General features: G+C 39.4%; 1 protein-coding gene across 1 annotated transcript; it reads right to left on the bottom strand.

The window, feature by feature from the left end:
* Positions 1 to 274: 274 nt before the first annotated feature.
* PPP1R3B (protein phosphatase 1 regulatory subunit 3B) lies at positions 275 to 16,012 on the bottom strand. The gene is made up of 3 exons (XM_015813836.1): positions 15,964 to 16,012; positions 14,712 to 14,816; positions 275 to 1,217 (listed from the first exon to the last, which is right to left on the bottom strand). Exons 2-3 carry the CDS (start codon positions 14,714 to 14,716, stop codon positions 326 to 328), a joined length of 897 nt encoding a protein of 298 aa, XP_015669322.1. The 5' UTR covers positions 14,717 to 14,816; positions 15,964 to 16,012; the 3' UTR covers positions 275 to 325.
* Positions 16,013 to 16,581: the final 569 nt, after the last annotated feature.

Consider the following 16,581-nt stretch of genomic DNA (forward strand, 5'->3'; position numbering starts at 1 on the left):
TCTGCACAGCTGACAATACTGTAATGTATCTCAAAGGACGCACATAAACCAAATTGCCCAAACTACAGCACCAAGTACTGAATTCGATCTGTGGCAGCCATGTCACAGGAGACCATCTCCTTTTGTTTAAATTCAAAGGAAAATGAAGAGAGCATCTGCCCTAAAAACCTTTTCAGCCAGGAGTTTTCTCGTGTCTCTTTGTTTCTATTCTGTAAGTACACCTTCGGTTTTTTGCCCACTCTGACTCTGCAACCATCTCCTCAAGAGGGTTTTCTCTCTCTGTCTCTTCATTCCTGTGCAGTAAATATAATCCAGAGTCTCTGATTTAATAATAAGGGCCAAGTTTTTCATATCCGGAATAGCTAGGCCATTCAGGAAATAAACCATAAGAACACCGGGGGCTTCCAAACTGATCAAAGGCAATCCCAAAATCTGGCTCACTATGAGGTTGTGAAATCTCCCGAGCCGATTTGAGTTCAGAGCGGATGATCCTGTAATTCAACCCCTTGTTGCTATCCCAGTAGACTTTGCCATCACATTCATAACACACTGCAAACTCGATTCTTTCATGGGCTTGAAACCGCTCTGGCAAACTAATATCAAAGGAGAACGTATCCTTATCGGAACTGGCATAGGTGTCCTTCACGTATTGGCATGGGTAATCCGTGAAGGTTTTCCAAGTATCAAAGGTCATCCGAATCTTGACGGCCTTCTCAAACGCCAGATTCCTGACTTTCACAGTACCCACAATAGCTTTATCTTTCAACATGCAGTTCTCAAGGCAAACGCAGTCCGCCTGCAGGCGATTCCGGAAGTCCAAGTAATCTGCCGAAGGCTGTACAAAATCCAAGACAAAGTCATCGTGATCCACTGTGGTCAGGCTCACAATATTGTCTATCAGTTCTGTGATGTTCAAGGGAATATCCAAGGGGTCATCAAATTCTGAGAACACTTTCACCACTGTCAGAGCCAAGCCTCTGCTGTCCGCAAAAGAAACCCTTTTCTTCACCCTGTTCCTCTGCAGAGCTTGGACCTCTGCCCCCAGCTCATTCAACACAGGGCTGCTGTTGACATAGATGCAGGGTCGCAAAGGTTTCTTGATCTTTGGGGCTATTTTGTAGGCAAAACTCTCTTTCCGCAAAGAGGGTGCCCGCAGGTAGAGTTGCATGGCTACATCCACTGCCATTCTGGGCTTCTGAGGAAAAGAATCCAAGATTCTGGAGGAGGGGATAAATAAAAAGTAGGAACACATTAAACAGTTACAAAGCCACATAGCAGGCCGCAGCCAGTCCCTATTCTCTGATATTCTCTGGATAGCATGTTTTAGGAAAGCCTGCTCATTTTCAAGCTTTGTACTTTTAGTTATCTCATCAAATATATACTGGACTCTACTGGGTATATAAAGCTCACAGTCTTACCCTTGCTTAATATCCTCAATAAAGACAATCAGATACAGGTCAGAAGTACAAGAAATGTGGACGTACAACTCAAATTTTTAGAATTAGGCTGTCTGGCAACAAAACAGTTGGACTTACAAGTTGATATGTCTGCCCTGATCTAGCAGCCAAATGGCATGTTCACATTTTCAGAAATAGGCACTCCTCCATGGAGAAAGTGTACGTTTTGGCAGATTTCAACAGAAGATGTCACAAATAGATCAAAACCATGTTTCATGCCATTTCACATGCTATCTCCCCAAACAAAGACCCAGACTTTAAATTTCTACTTATATGATCATGGAATCACACCTTCCCCGACATTACAATACTAAACCTGCCTCAGATATTTTACTGGGGGAAAAAAATCTATCTTTCTTCTATCACATCTTATTGAAAGGCAACATAATAGTTTACCACACACTCACCCTGTAACCCAGAAAGAGCTCGGTCGAAACTGCATTCCAGTTTGGAGCATTCTGAACGGTTAGATATTGAAAACCAGCAGAGCAATAAAGCATGGACAGGCTTGGAGAGCTGAGTAAAACACAACTGCCAGAGGCTAAGACCGCATTTCTTTTACAGCAAGTTCTCTATTCCTCTAAGTCCTGGAACTTTTTCTTTCAGTGTGTAGAAACAGGAAACAGAATAGACTGCAGAAAGAAAGAGCTGCCCTAACTTCTTAACTGGAGCGGAAGCCATAGCAGACCTGTGACGTCACAGATTTACAGTTTGGCAATATTGAGACATTTCAGGAATTTGCATTGATGTAACTATGTCAATGAATTTGAGTCACAGTACATTCAAATTCACTTCCGTAAAACTTTGCCAGGATCCAGGCACGAATAAGAAAAAGGATTAAATAAATAATGTGAAGAAATACTGCCTACAAGAAAACTACCTAATTCCATCGGTGTATGTTACTACTTTCTGGATTTCTTGCAGTTTTGAATATTACATATTACATAGATTTGGAAATAGGTGGCTTCAAATTACAAGGAGAGAATAAATGAGTATTTGTCCAAAGTTCACCTTTGAGTTAGCTACAACTCAGAGCAGTATTAACATACAAAATAGCAATATCTAATCTGCAAAACACTTGCAGAATATATTTATGTAAATAGGCAAATTATATTTTACACTGCAAGCCAGTCTACATTAGGAACCATTATCCCTTAACCGTGACAAGTTCCGGCCTCTATGGAAAGTCAGTTTACAAAAATACAAATAAATTGGCCTGAGAAAAGAGATTCCAATAGCATCAAAGGGTTTAAAAGAAAATGGGCAGCTCAACTTGGTCCCAACCAGATGTTTTGAATCACAACTCCCATAATTCCTTGCCTCTGGTCCTGCTGCTTGAGCTGTGGGAAATTTAACAGTTAAAGTATATTACCTTAATTTAGACACTGAACCTGGACTGGAAATAAGATTTTTTTAAAATTACTACATAGGGTGGGTCCTATGAGTCAGAACTGAAGAAGCTTCTTGGATGATAACCAAAACATTTTCAAGGGGAAAAAACTCCCAATGAAGTCCAGTTGCCTTTTGGAAAAGCACCTTTGGGATAACCATGACCTGGATGATTGAGAATCTCCACAGACATTCTACATAGGATAGCTTTTGCAAGAGTGAGTTGGGAGGGCAGAACCACGTATATCATCTATAACTTCTTGGAAAGAAGATGAAATATAAATGTAATAAGTCAATAATAATTATACTATGAAGCTTGGAACTCATGTATAATTGTTATACAAGCCACAAAAGCTTCACAATTGATTGGGATTGTATAACTGATTTGTTGGCATTAAGAACTGTACTATCAATTTATAACAATCAGTTTATAACAACAACATTCAAAACTCAGGCAAAAATAAATAAACAAGAGTTCACAATTTTTCCCAAACTTGCATTTCAATTTAAAGGCTAACCCCATCTGCAAGGCCCTGGACTAAGGAAGGCTGCAATCCAAAGAGTTTCAAATCAATAAATAAGAGTGACAGAGACTAAGAGCCATTCATGCAACAGATTTTTACCCTAGATATTTAATTCAAAATTGCTGAAATTTCTGTAGAACATTTTGCAAGGTTTTATCATTCATGAAACTTTGACTCATGCACATAGACTAGAGGATCAGCCAACAGATAAACCTGCATATGCCAAATACCGAAACTTCTTTTTATTAATGTCTGCTTTGTCTTCAGCTGTGTAGAACAGACACCTTAAAACTACTGGCTTTTCTCTCAACTTCTTAGGAAATCAAAGCAACAGATATCACCTTCTGTATATTTGGAAACTGTTGCCTAAACAAACTATATTTTTGGAAACATTGCTATCCCCAAGAAATTTTAAAGGCTTTTCCCCATGAAGATCATTAATAGTGGATAAAGTCACAACATATGCCAGTGATGGCGAACCTTTTAGGGACCGAGTGCCCAAACTGCAACCCAAAACCCACTTATGCATCGTCGGGTGCCGGGTGGGTGTGGCCCATTGGGTGGGCGTGGCTGCGGTAGTAATGGCAGACTGGGTGGGACTAAAAAGTTCAATCAATCAATTCCAACTGTGCAAGATCTTTTTTTCCCTGCGAGAAGTTGAAATTGACTGATTGATTGAACCTTTTTTTTTTTTTTGCACATGGCGGCGGAGACCTAAAGCGAAAAGGTTTTATAAAACCCAGCTGAAGGTCTAGGATGGGGGTGATGGCGCGCGTGCCCACAGAGAGGGCTCTGAGTGCCACCTCTGGCACCCGTGCCATAGGTTTGCCACCACGGACATATGCAGTACAAGATCCACAGTTTTCCAGGCGTTTTCTCTAATACATTTGCCCTTAATGCACAACACTAGTGAGAAAGGGCAATACCTCCTCTGCTTGATCTTTATGAAACAACAGCCCAGGTTTTTCAAAACTCACCAAAAATGTATGTAACTTTTGCCCAGTTGAAAATCATAGCAGCAACCATTTACTCAGAAAAGCCACCTGCTGCTTGATGTTAGGAACCATACAGTAGCTAAAAATTGATTTCTTATTTGATAAGAGGGCAATCATTTCTGGTGAGATAAAAGCCTGAAGGCTATATTGCATTTGGAATCCGGTTTGACAGATTTGCCAGTGGCATTCAGGGAAAGTGAAAGCAGATAATTGTAAAGAAATAGAATTCTGGTAACGTAGTAACTTTCTCTAACATATAATTATCCACCTTCAAACTAAACCAGAATAGCAAACATTTTTGCAATAATTTCTGATACGCTTCATTTTATACTGGAGCCTGCTTAGAAGTCTTGGTGAGTTTTTGCTACTAAGAGCCCCCAGAAGACTTGTTCCGATTCATACATTCAAAGATCAAGTTACCTTTAATTACTCTTACTAAAACAAGAACAAAAACCACCACTTCAAATGTCACAGCAAGTAAGACCTACAACAGCAAGCTAATAATATCCAATTTCAAAGCAGGATCACCAGGTCCAATAATTGGAAACTAGTCAAATCTGTATTTTCCACAGAATCTGTTGTGCAACAGAAGGAGCAGGTTTGTGCAAAAATATGGATATTTTTTTTAAAAAGACCACATTTCTTTAAAAATATCCCCGTAGGTTAAGCCTATTTATGAGAGTACAGAGAAGAGCAACAAAGATGATTAGGGGACTGGAAGCTAAAACATATAAAGAACGGTTGCTGGAATTGGTTATGTCTAGTTTAATGAAGAGAAGGACGAGGGGTGACATGATAGCAGTGTTCCAATATCTAAGGCACGGGTGTTAAACTCGCTCTGTCACGTGACATGTCGCACTGTACCATGACTTTTTTTTTGCATTGCCAGAGCTGGGGTGGGCACGGCCTCGGTATGATGCAACCGGTCCATGGGCCGGCAGTTTGACATCCCTGATCTAAGGAGTTGCAAAGAAGAGGGAGTCAAACTATTCTCCACAGCCCTTGAAGGCAGGACAAGAAGCAATGGATGGAAACTAATCAAGGAGAGAAGCAACCTAGAACTTAAGGAGAAATTTCCTGACAGTTAGAACAATTAATCAGTGGAGCAATCTGCCTCCAGAAGCTGTGAATGCTCCAACACTGGACGTTTTTAAGAAGAGACTGGATAAACATTTGTCTGAAATGGTATAAGGTTTCCTGCCTAAGCAGGGGGTTGGACTAGAAGATCTCCAAGGTCCCTCCAAGGTTAGTCTCTATTATTATTATTGTTGTTGTTGTTGCTATTAATAATAATTTATCATATGTAGCAACCTAAAGCCATAAGGTTATATTTAGTATCTTTGAAGGAACTAGACATAGTGGCTCAATTAACTTCTTCAGTGCGGTAGGAATTGAAGAGTCCATAGTGAACTCCATCATTATAACCTGCTTTTGTGTTGAAGTCCCCACCTACTAGAATATATGCACTGGAAAATTCATTCAGGTAAACATTAAGGAAGTTATCAACCTGCTTCCAGGTTTGGGTTACCTGTAACTGGGGCTGCTGAGGAGGAAGATAGACGTTAATGCATAATAAGGAAAACTGGTCAAAGACTAATGAAGCTGATACAGCATTCTCAAACGGAAATGATTGTTTTACAATTTGAACACATACTGTAAGGTGGAAGAGATAAAAACAGACCAAGCCCCCTCTTAGGACCACCACATCTGAGGTTAGCTGGTGCAGGAGCTAACAGAAAAAATAGGACTGAGAATTCCCCCAACATCCATGTCTCAAAATGATTTTATCAAATCTGGATAGGAATCCAAGAAAATCTGGGTGTGCTTCTTTTGGGGCCTACCAAGCTATGTTTCAAGAGAGGACAGAGAGAGCATTAACAGCAGTGGTCCCAAATCTTTTGAGTGCCAGGGACCAGTTTAATGCAGGGTGGTTTTTTTGTGGATCGAAGGGGGCATGGTTTTGTGTGCTGTCTCGATACCGCACATGTGTGGATGGGGCTTCACTTCCTTGCACGGCCCAGTTCCCAACGGGCCATGGACCAATGCCGGTCCGCAGCTGAGGGGTTGAGAACCCAATTAACAGGATATAGTAGTCAATTTGCTGGTTCTCTCAGAGTGCTGTCTCTGGATAATTGTTCAGGAGGAGCAACACTTGGAATGAGCAAGTTGATGACTGAGGGAGAAGATGGAGAGACTCTTGCTGCCAGTGAGGGTGGCTAGTATTCTGAGGGCAATTCCATAGGGGACAAATAAGACCAGACTGAGGGTTGAAATAAGGGGGTTGGTCATGTTCAGAGCCCCTATGGAAGGAGTATCCTTAATCTAACCTCCTCTGAGACTTTTGCAAAGCCAAAAGCCCATGTATCAATAGCTATGAAGAAATATATAAATAGAATTTAATGCTACTTATATGAATATTACATACATTTCTCAAGCCAGATGCTTGGAGCCCAAACCAGGTTTGCTAAAAAAAAAAACCCAAGACCTGGCAAAGCAACTGGCAACAAAGCAAAATCCGGCAAAGCAAAATAGATGGCGATGATGATGATAACTCACTGTCTCCAGGTTTCTAAATCTTCAAACTGCTTCTAGATGAATAGGAACTAATTGCACTTCTATAAATATTTCAGTAAATGACTACCAGGAACATTTACCCAGGGGGCGTGTGTGCATGCATGCGTCAAAAATGTTAAGATAATGTTTATTTGATTGCAAAATTTACACACAACCACCATCTTGACTCTCCCTCCATCTCTTTTCCCACAGACACTGCTGGAGACTATTACATGTATGCTACTCTTGGCTTATTTGAGAATGAGGACATACATATAAACAAACAAAGTCATGCATCTTTTAAAAACAGCTTTGAAAGTCACTAAATTAGGATCCAACTCTCCAGTTTACCCAAACAAACAAGTTTAGCACATGACAGATTTCTTCCACTGCTCTCGGCCAGACATGTTGGCTTTCAGTTTCTATAATCTGCAGCCTGCATGCCCCATGTCCAGCGAATCTGCCTAGCTATAGCTGAAACCAGAAAACTAGATTTAAATGTTCTTTCAAACCTGTTCTAATGCATTTTAAAATCTCTTGAAAATACAGGCACTGTTTAGTAGTGACTGTCAGGTTCCAAATAGTTCCAACAGGTGCACAGCTTTCAGATATACTGGATGTCTTTCCTATCTATGCAAATAACAACAGATTTCTGTCTCACAATTAAAAACATATCCGGAAGCTTTTTACTCAATCTTTGATCCCTACCAGACTTCCCTTTATCTTACCCGCACCACCCATTATAAAATTTTCAACAGCTCTTCATGACCTTTATTGTGAAAGAGTGGTTTCTCAATTTTTTTATAACTTTAAGACCTAGCAGTGCAGGTCATCTTCAGAGCCCTGAGCATTAAACATATTTATCTGCCATTTCAAGGGTGGAATGCATGAAGTACCACCAACTCTGCTGAATTCTTCCTGGTATTTGTGTGGGCCATGGAATGCTTACCCGTTCTCTGTAACTATTTGCTGCAATCAAAAGTCTATTATCGCCCCTTCCCCCAAAGTATAATAAAAATACGTGAATGGCATGAAGAAAACCTGCCCTATCAAGTTGAAATGGTGTTTTAAAAGATGGGAGGGGGCTGATGGAAAGAAGGGTTATATGACTTGTAGAATATAGAGGATGGCCTAGCAAAAGTATTCATTCAAAGAGTTAACTAAATATCCAATCCCAGGAATGCAGGTTGAAGAAATAATCACCTTGTCACTCATAAAGAAGCAAGGTTATTCTGACTTGCATATTATTGCAGGCATACGGCAATGGGTAGCTCTTGCATCTTAGTATTCATTAATAAACTATATTCCAATCTGTGACCCAAATGGAGTTCCCGACAACCAATTTATAGCCCTCCAGACCTTAAAACTGCACTACTGAAATTCAGTAGGAAAGAATTGATTTTCAATGGTGCAATATTTGCACTAAATTCCCTCCAAAAATGGGGGGGGGGGGAGCGGGAGAAGGAACATTAGGCATCTGAGAGGCAAACAGCATTATTTTCCAACCCCACTCCTCCCCCCCCCCCACACATCATACAACCCATAGTGGCTCCCAATCTTTTTCTTAATTCTGTCACTTTGCTGCTGAATTTTACTTACCATTTTAGGGCAATTTAACAAGGTTTTAAACACTAGAAATGAGTGCAGTATGGCTTCCAGGGGCTTCCTCTTCCTTTTTTTAAAAAAAATATTTTATTGGGTTTATATGAATAGGGAAAAAACTAGGAACAATACAGGTATGGGGGAGGAAGGGAATGGGGAATTGGGATTAAAAAAAAGGGTAAGTACAATAATCTCATGCTTTGACAAACAAGCAACCATCCGGGTCATAATGGTGAATAAAGATAATTCATATCATACTCGGTCATTTTAAAATAAGATTAAATATAATCATGTTACTAATAAATAGTAAATAGATAAAATTCTTCTATGTATATAAATATAATTAATAAAATCTCAAATAATCATAAATATCAACATTAACGATAATAAAACACTAAAAACAAAGATGTTATTAACCTAGTAACTATGACTCAATTAGACATCCATCATTTATTCTATAATATTAAATTCTTTTCAAATTCTAATGCCTCTCTAACCATTCATAAAAATTTTCCCAAGTTTTAAAATAAACTGAATCATCTTTCTCTTTCATCTCCAATGTTAATCTATCCATTTCTGCACAGTCTAGAATTTTAGTAATTATAGTCTGGTCAGATGGTAGATTTTCATTTTTCCAAAATTGGGCAAACACTATCCTTGCAACTGTTAAAACATGTAGTATCAAATAATCATTCTCTTTACCATAATTAGGTCTTAATATTCCTAGTAAAAAAAGTTCCGGTTTAAATTCTATCTGTATTTTCATCATCTTTTCCAGCCATCTATGAATCTTAGACCAATATTTCTTAGCGTTAGGGCAATAAGTGCCTGGCGTTGTTTACATTTCCAACAAGTATTCGATACATTTTTAAACATTTTCTCTAAACGAACTGGTGTCATATGCCATTTATAAAACATCTTATATAATTTTTCTTTATATGCTGCTGCTTTAGTGAGCTTAATATTTTTGTCCCAGAGTTTTTGCCAGTCTTCTAAATCTATAGAATATCCAAAATTCTTTGCCCATACTATCATTGTTTCTTTCACTTGTTCTTCTTCCATCTTCCAATTTAAAAGAAATTTATAAAGTTTCCTAATCAAATTCTCATCCGTTTTTAACAAGATTTTGTCTAATGGAATCTGTTCTTTATAAAATCCTGTTGATTTTATGTCTTTTTCGTATCTTGTTTGAATTTGCAAATAGGACCACCATGTTAAGTCAATACCTTGTTGTTGAAGGGTTTGCCTGTCCTTAAGTTTTCCATCTTTATCCAAAATGTCTTTATAACTAACCAGCTTGTCATAATTAATCAAATTTGGATAAGCAAATGCTTCCATTGTTGAGAGCCACTCAGGTATTTTCATATACATTTTATGTCTAATTTTCTCCCATTCTGAAAGTAATACATTTCTTATAGCGTGATTTTGAAAATATTTATGCACTTTAGCTTTGTCATACCATATAAAGGCATGCCAACCTAGTTGAAGATCATGTCCCTCTAAGTAGAGCAATCTTTTGTTTCTCAGTACAATCCATTCTTTGAGTCAAAGCAGAATAGCTGCTTGATAATAGTCTCCAATCTGGAAGTCCAAAGCTCCCTCTGTCTTTGGCTTCTTGTAACAGTTTACATTTAATTCTGGTTTTCTTTTTTTGCCATATAAATCTTAGTATTATTGCATTTAAATCATCAAAAAATTTCTTGCTCAGTTTAACGGGAATTGTTTGAAATAAAAAAAATTAGCTTTGGTAAAATATTCATCTTAACAGTCGCTATTCTTCCTAACAGTGATAGTTGAAGATTTTCCCACTTTTCCAAGTCTATTTTTATTTGTTTCATTAGTCTCTCATAGTTATCTTCTTTTAATGTTGTATATTTTGCAGTTAGATAAATGCCCAAGTATTTAACTTTTTTGACTATTTGAAGGGGCTTCCTCTTCTCACTTCTAGCTTAAACTTTAGGAAAACCACGAAGAGCAGGCAAAAAATACTTCCTGTGAAGTATTAATATCTTTTGGAGACATTATGAATAGCTCTCCAGTCCGCTGGTGTTGCAGGTCTGACTCAAGAAAATTGTCCTTCCCTACATTTGAGCATCAATAGCTCTCCTGGGAGATGGTAATATTATTCTTTAGATCTATATCCCAGCTGTCCTCTGTGGACTCAGGAGAACACACATACACAGATGTTCCTTATTTCATCCTCCTATCAACGAATGGGAAAGTAGCTAGGTTGAGAGAGAAAACACTGGCCTAGTATCACTCGTTGAGCTCTAGAACTGTAAACCTGCCCCCTCCACTCAGTTCTGTCCAATACATTAATCACAACACGATGCTGGCTATATTGTGAGCTGGACTTCTTTCAATTGATCCACTCACGTGAAGGAAACAACAGGAGGCTGCTAGCATGGGAGCCAACCATCTGGGCTTTACTACTGCTGACCAAATCATAAGCCCAATAAGATGAATAGTAAAGTATCCAATAATAGTAAATAATTACTGTAATCCTGAAGATATCTAGACATCAGTAGCAATCTATTCAAAGTGAAAGGTGATGCCAATAGATAACACAAATAAGCAAAGATACCCCTTGCTATCGGCTCCTATTGAGATCTATGTCTTCTTTTTTATTATTATATTAGTTTCTTTACTATTTACAACTGCAGCAGAGGACCCCTCTATAATAGTTCCTGGCATATTTTAACAAGTGCATTCAATTTACAAGTAGTCCACAGATTATGTGCATTTATTCAGCGCCCACTTAAAATTATAGCAGCACTGAAACAGTGGACATAGAACAAGTGCTCAGAGTTCTGGCCATCATAGAACCTTGGTGGTCACGATCACAATCCAGTTTACAATTACAATGTTGCAGGGAGCTAGGGTTATGTGATTGCCATTTGTGACCTTCCCTGCTAGCATCCCACAAGCAAATTCAACAGGAAGGCCGGCAGGGAAGATAACAAGTCACTCCAGTAAGCTGGTCTTGCTTTTTCTCCCCCCTACCCCACCTGCCCATGCTTCCACTGGTCCTCCTGGGTCCTCCCCCAGTCTCCACCCCATCCCCCATGGCACCCCATGCTATTTATCTAGGACTTCCATCTCGTCGTACTTAATGATCTATGTCTTGGGGTTACAACAGCAACCAAAGCTGCCCAGAATTGCCATCGCCAAGTGATGCAGTCATGTGACATTGCCCTTTACAATCACCCTGCTTAGCTATGCAATCCCAGTCCCAATTGCCATCATAACCCAAAGATTACCTGTATTTTTCAGTAGCGTGTATTTTCGGCTATAGATCTTTCATATTACAGAAGACATTAAATTTCATTAAAGACCAGTCCCTCTGGTCAATTTGAAATTTTGAAAACATTCTAGGAATACCCATAAAAATATCACCAGATATACCTGGTGAGATAACTCCCTTACATCCCTTAGCCTTCCAGAATGCCTTGCACAATCTCATCTTCATTTCTTTTGTAGATGAAATGTCACATTTGCAAACAAAGGTACAATTGCACACCATTTTTATTCTCTAAGATTTTCTCTAGAATTTTCATGAGATCCAATTTTCTTGAGATTAAAAAGGAAATCTTTCTAAGTCCTTAATCCAATTATATCCTGTACCTGTTAAGACTAAACTGCAAGTCTCAAGGTTTGCCCTTACTCCAACTAAGCAGTATAGACTTGGTTTGGAGATTCTTTTTTCTGACTTTTAAACATATTTTTTTTATAAATAATTGTATACAGCTGCCCATTTCACATATATTACACTAAGTGGCTTACAAACAGTTAAAAGGTATTTTGCCTGATGAGTCCAATTCTAAGAAATATGAACACCACAGTAGTAAAATATAAATGATCTTAAGATAAACCAGAAGCTTGGATAATAAAATGTGCTTGAATTATTACAATTGTGACTGGAATTTTGGTCTTAAGTCAAGGCACATGACCAGACTCGATTCTTATGACCGTTTTTATGATTGTTATAAAATGAGTCACCGTGCTTAAGCAAATCACATGGCTGTTAAGCAAATCCATTTTTTCCTTTTATTCTCATTTAAATGTAAATTAAATCACTTCCAGTTTTGTCCTGGCCTCATTAACCTCTCGTGCTTCTGACTACTCAAAAGCCTATATTGCCCATGGATTTTTAAAAAATTACACACCCCAAATTTATGCAATTTAGGTCATTATGCTGACTTTTTGAAATAGAGAGGAGAATATCAAACTATTGATTGTTGGCCTAGAATTGCTTTCGCAGATCAAAGTAAATAAGTAAACAAAATTATAAAGACAATAGAAGCAATTCAGTCAAAATGCATCAGAATGTTTTATGTTCATTTGATCCAGGCAAACATATTTCTTTGGCTGGAAGTGGGGCTGTGACACTATAAAATATTTGAATATTACCAAAAAATTAAATTTTCTGGGTTGTGTCTTTGGTTCAACCAATCCTTTCTGCCTCTTCTTAGAAGAAAATGTATCCTTGGATTATTATTTTTTTTAACTCCAGTTTCTCAGCTCATTCACTGCTTATGCTTGGATCAGAGAAAACCATGCTTGAGGTCAAACAGAGGATTCTTGATATGTATCTGCATACTCAAAGTTTCAACCCATTGTTATGGGGGCCTTTGCAGTAGATTTTTATCGAGACATAATTGGAACTCTTACAATCTCTCTGTTCTGCACAGGAAGGCACTTACACTAGCAAGCACTATGTTTTACTCCTGCTTGTTTGGAAAGGGATATTACTCAGAACATTTCTGTCCTGCTTGGATGTGGCCATCAGGACAATTTCGTAAGTGTTGCTGAGCTACCCTTTACACCATACTTGGCACTATGAATTAATGCTCGTCCTCCTCATTAAGGGAATAGGCTAGCGGCCCAGGGGTAGGCAACCTTGGCTCTTTTATGACTCGTGGACTTCAACTCCCAGAATTCCTGAGCCAGCCATGCTGAGGGGAAAGGGAGAGGTTTCCAGTCTGAGCCATGCTGGCTCAGGAATTCTGGGAGTTGAAGTCCATGAGTCATAAAAGAGCCAAGGTTGCCTACCCCCGGGCTAGCCTGAAATGCACATCTTGCAAATGGATCCATCAACCAATATTTCTGTGAACATTGTTTCATTTTGATCAATTGCAATTGCTATTAGAATATACTGGGTAATTAATTATAACTGTGGTAGAAGGCCACCAACATTTAATGATTAGCATTAACTTTTCTCCCTCTAACATGCTAACTAACTCTCCATTGCATTTACTGGATTGTGTTGGTTTTTCCTTTTCTTTTTTGGTCTTTGACCACAAACTGTAATGACTAGATTAAGACTGCCTCTGAAAAGTGCTACAAGGAAACAGCAATCTTTCCATTTAAATACAGCATCTAAAATGCAGAAAGTATGCTGCTATTTTAAATGTGGGCAAAACCAGGAGTGGTGCATCCCTTTTCTATCTTCTTTATTATAAATGTGCCTGACTTGGCCCCCTTGGAATATGAAAATGAATGAAAACATAAGGAAACAATGGAATCTATGGTTAACTGTATGAAGCTGACACTCTTAGTATGGAAATTTGACATTTTGTAATGATAGCATCCATTCCTACTTATGCAATCTCAGCTAGATTACCAGTCTGCTTTAAAATTAAATATTTATCTTATCGATATTTACTAAAAATAGTCCACTGATTAGATCAGGTATTGTATTTTGGGACTTGCCAACGGCTTTACACAGTTAGTCATCCTTCTGCTAATGCAAACAAGGCAGCAGCCAGAAAACTATCTCCCTGAATATATGAAGGAAGGATTTGTGTTATCAAGTGTCATCCTAGTCTATCATATTCATAATATAGAAATGCAGACTGATCCTATATATGGCACACAAACCTAAAATACATCTTCACTGTTGAGAGAATATAGCTGTATGTTAATTAAAGGACTATAGATGTTTGACAGCATCACAAAGAACCCCAGAATTCCCTGGGGTGATTTAAATATGTCAAGATAGAGACATTTTTTGTATATAGACATACAATCCATATAGAATATGGGTTGTATGTCTACAGAAATATATCTATTTATCAGGGAGTAAATCTCATTGAATCCTTAATATATAAGTGATTGTGGACAAGAGGAAATTAACTTTCAAAAGATTCCTCTTGCTTCTTAAAATATATATGTGTGTGTGTTTGACGTACCTCATAGGGGCAAAGGAGATGAACTGGATTGCTGCTTCAAGCTGTGGGGCAGAAGACAGAGGGACACCAGAATTTCACATCCTGCAGGCATTACAAATTCATTCCCTGAAACAAGATGGTATGGTAGGTGAGTATATCTGAATCAATTATCAGTCTCTCCCGTTTTTACATGCATGTCAAAGGAAACTATCTTCAAAGAAGGAAAGATATAGACCAAAAAAAAAACCCGCCACCATTTCCCCCAGAGATTGCCCACCTTTGAGCCACAGAAGCTCTTCTGAAAGAAACTGCCTGAAAGACACCAGGCTCGGTCCCCCAATATGCTTTCTCATAGGTAACTCCCATTCATTTCAGCAGGCCCTATGGCTGAACAAACTCTTAAAAACCGAAGGTTCGAAGGTCAATACCCACAACTGTAAAGAAGTACTGTTAATCCGGATGGGCTTAATTGGTGTCAATTTGCACCTTAAAACGCCTTTGCTATTTGCACGACTCTTAAAAGAGAAGTTTATGGAAAAATTCCATTGGATCCCTCCACAAACACCCGATTAATCATTCACAACCGCCGAGTGAATTTTATAGCATGCTCCGAGCGTCCGCCTAAGACGAGTGTTGCCAGACGGGGACCTCGCTCGTCCACCTAGAAATTCCAAGATGCACCTTGTCAGGTCGCTTTTATTCAGCGGCCGGTGCTTTTAATTCCTCTGAGCAACTAGTTCACCGCGTCCCTTTCTTTCAACATTCAAACAATCCATCCAAGCAGGGAGGGGGGAAAAAGGGAAGGGGGGGGGAAAATAAAAGTACCAGAAAGCTTCTCCCCAAACTATTTCACAGTAACCAGATGAGAAAAGCAGCCTTTAACACAGAGTGCCAGGGCGAGCCGCTTGCGAAACGCCAGCTGTTTCGTTTCCAAGGCCATTCATTCCAAATGCACTATTTTTAATTACCCTAGCTTCTATTAATCGTCCTAAGATCGTAGCCCGTTCCTGTTAGGGTCATCGGTTTTAGACTTTTTTTGTATTTTTCGCGCGTTCACCTACCCGCCGACCCACCAGGAACACGGAAGATCGAGCTATGCTAACCCGGATACAGGATTACTGCTTTGGATACGTTATCTAAGTATAAATTTGCGGTTCTTCTATGGCTCATTCTGAAACCAAACGCGGAAGCGAACACTAAGAAATGACCGGCTCAGCCCACTTTGAAACAAGTAATACTAGAGATTAAATTTTCCTCGTCTCCCATTTAATACCTGCAAATTTCAGGATGCTTAAAGAGCACTTCAAGGTCTCCGTTTTTTTTCCTTTTGCCTCCCACAGAGCAGCGTTTAGCGCCTTTAACTGAAAGTTGTACGTAGAGCGAGCGGCTGCTGCAATAGCTAAAGATGATGCATTCCGCCCTAGCAAACCAACTCCTCCTGGGTCACCCTTGCTCTTCTCTCAGCCCCGATCTCGTTACAGAACTTGTGAAGAAGACTTCTTTCCTCGCGGACGCTCCTGCAGGGGTGTGAGCTGCGCGCTAGCCAATGGGCGCGCTTCAAATGTTGCCTGCCAACCAATGGCGGAGGAGCTTTCCCGTGGAAGAGCAGCGAGCTAGCACGTGAACGCCAAGCTGGCTATGTGGGAGTGACCGCGGTTCCAGAAGCGGCGAAGCTTTTCTGAGTTGCGGGGAGACTCGGAGTGGGGCTGCGGCCACCCCTGACGGACAAGACCGGCGTGCGGAATTCCCGCCCCCCCCATCCTTCCCATACAACGATAGGGGAACTGAAAGAGTTGCTGTGTACAATAAAACTTTCGCAGGCCTTTTCCCGCCCCAGTCGAGGTGTAATCCCCGGAGAAACAATTGGTAAACGTCTTCGATTTAATACTGT

Source organism: Protobothrops mucrosquamatus, unplaced genomic scaffold (genome assembly GCF_001527695.2).
Source record: "Protobothrops mucrosquamatus isolate PMUCROS unplaced genomic scaffold, P.Mucros_1.0 scaffold199, whole genome shotgun sequence".
Lineage (NCBI taxonomy): Eukaryota > Metazoa > Chordata > Lepidosauria > Squamata > Viperidae > Protobothrops > Protobothrops mucrosquamatus.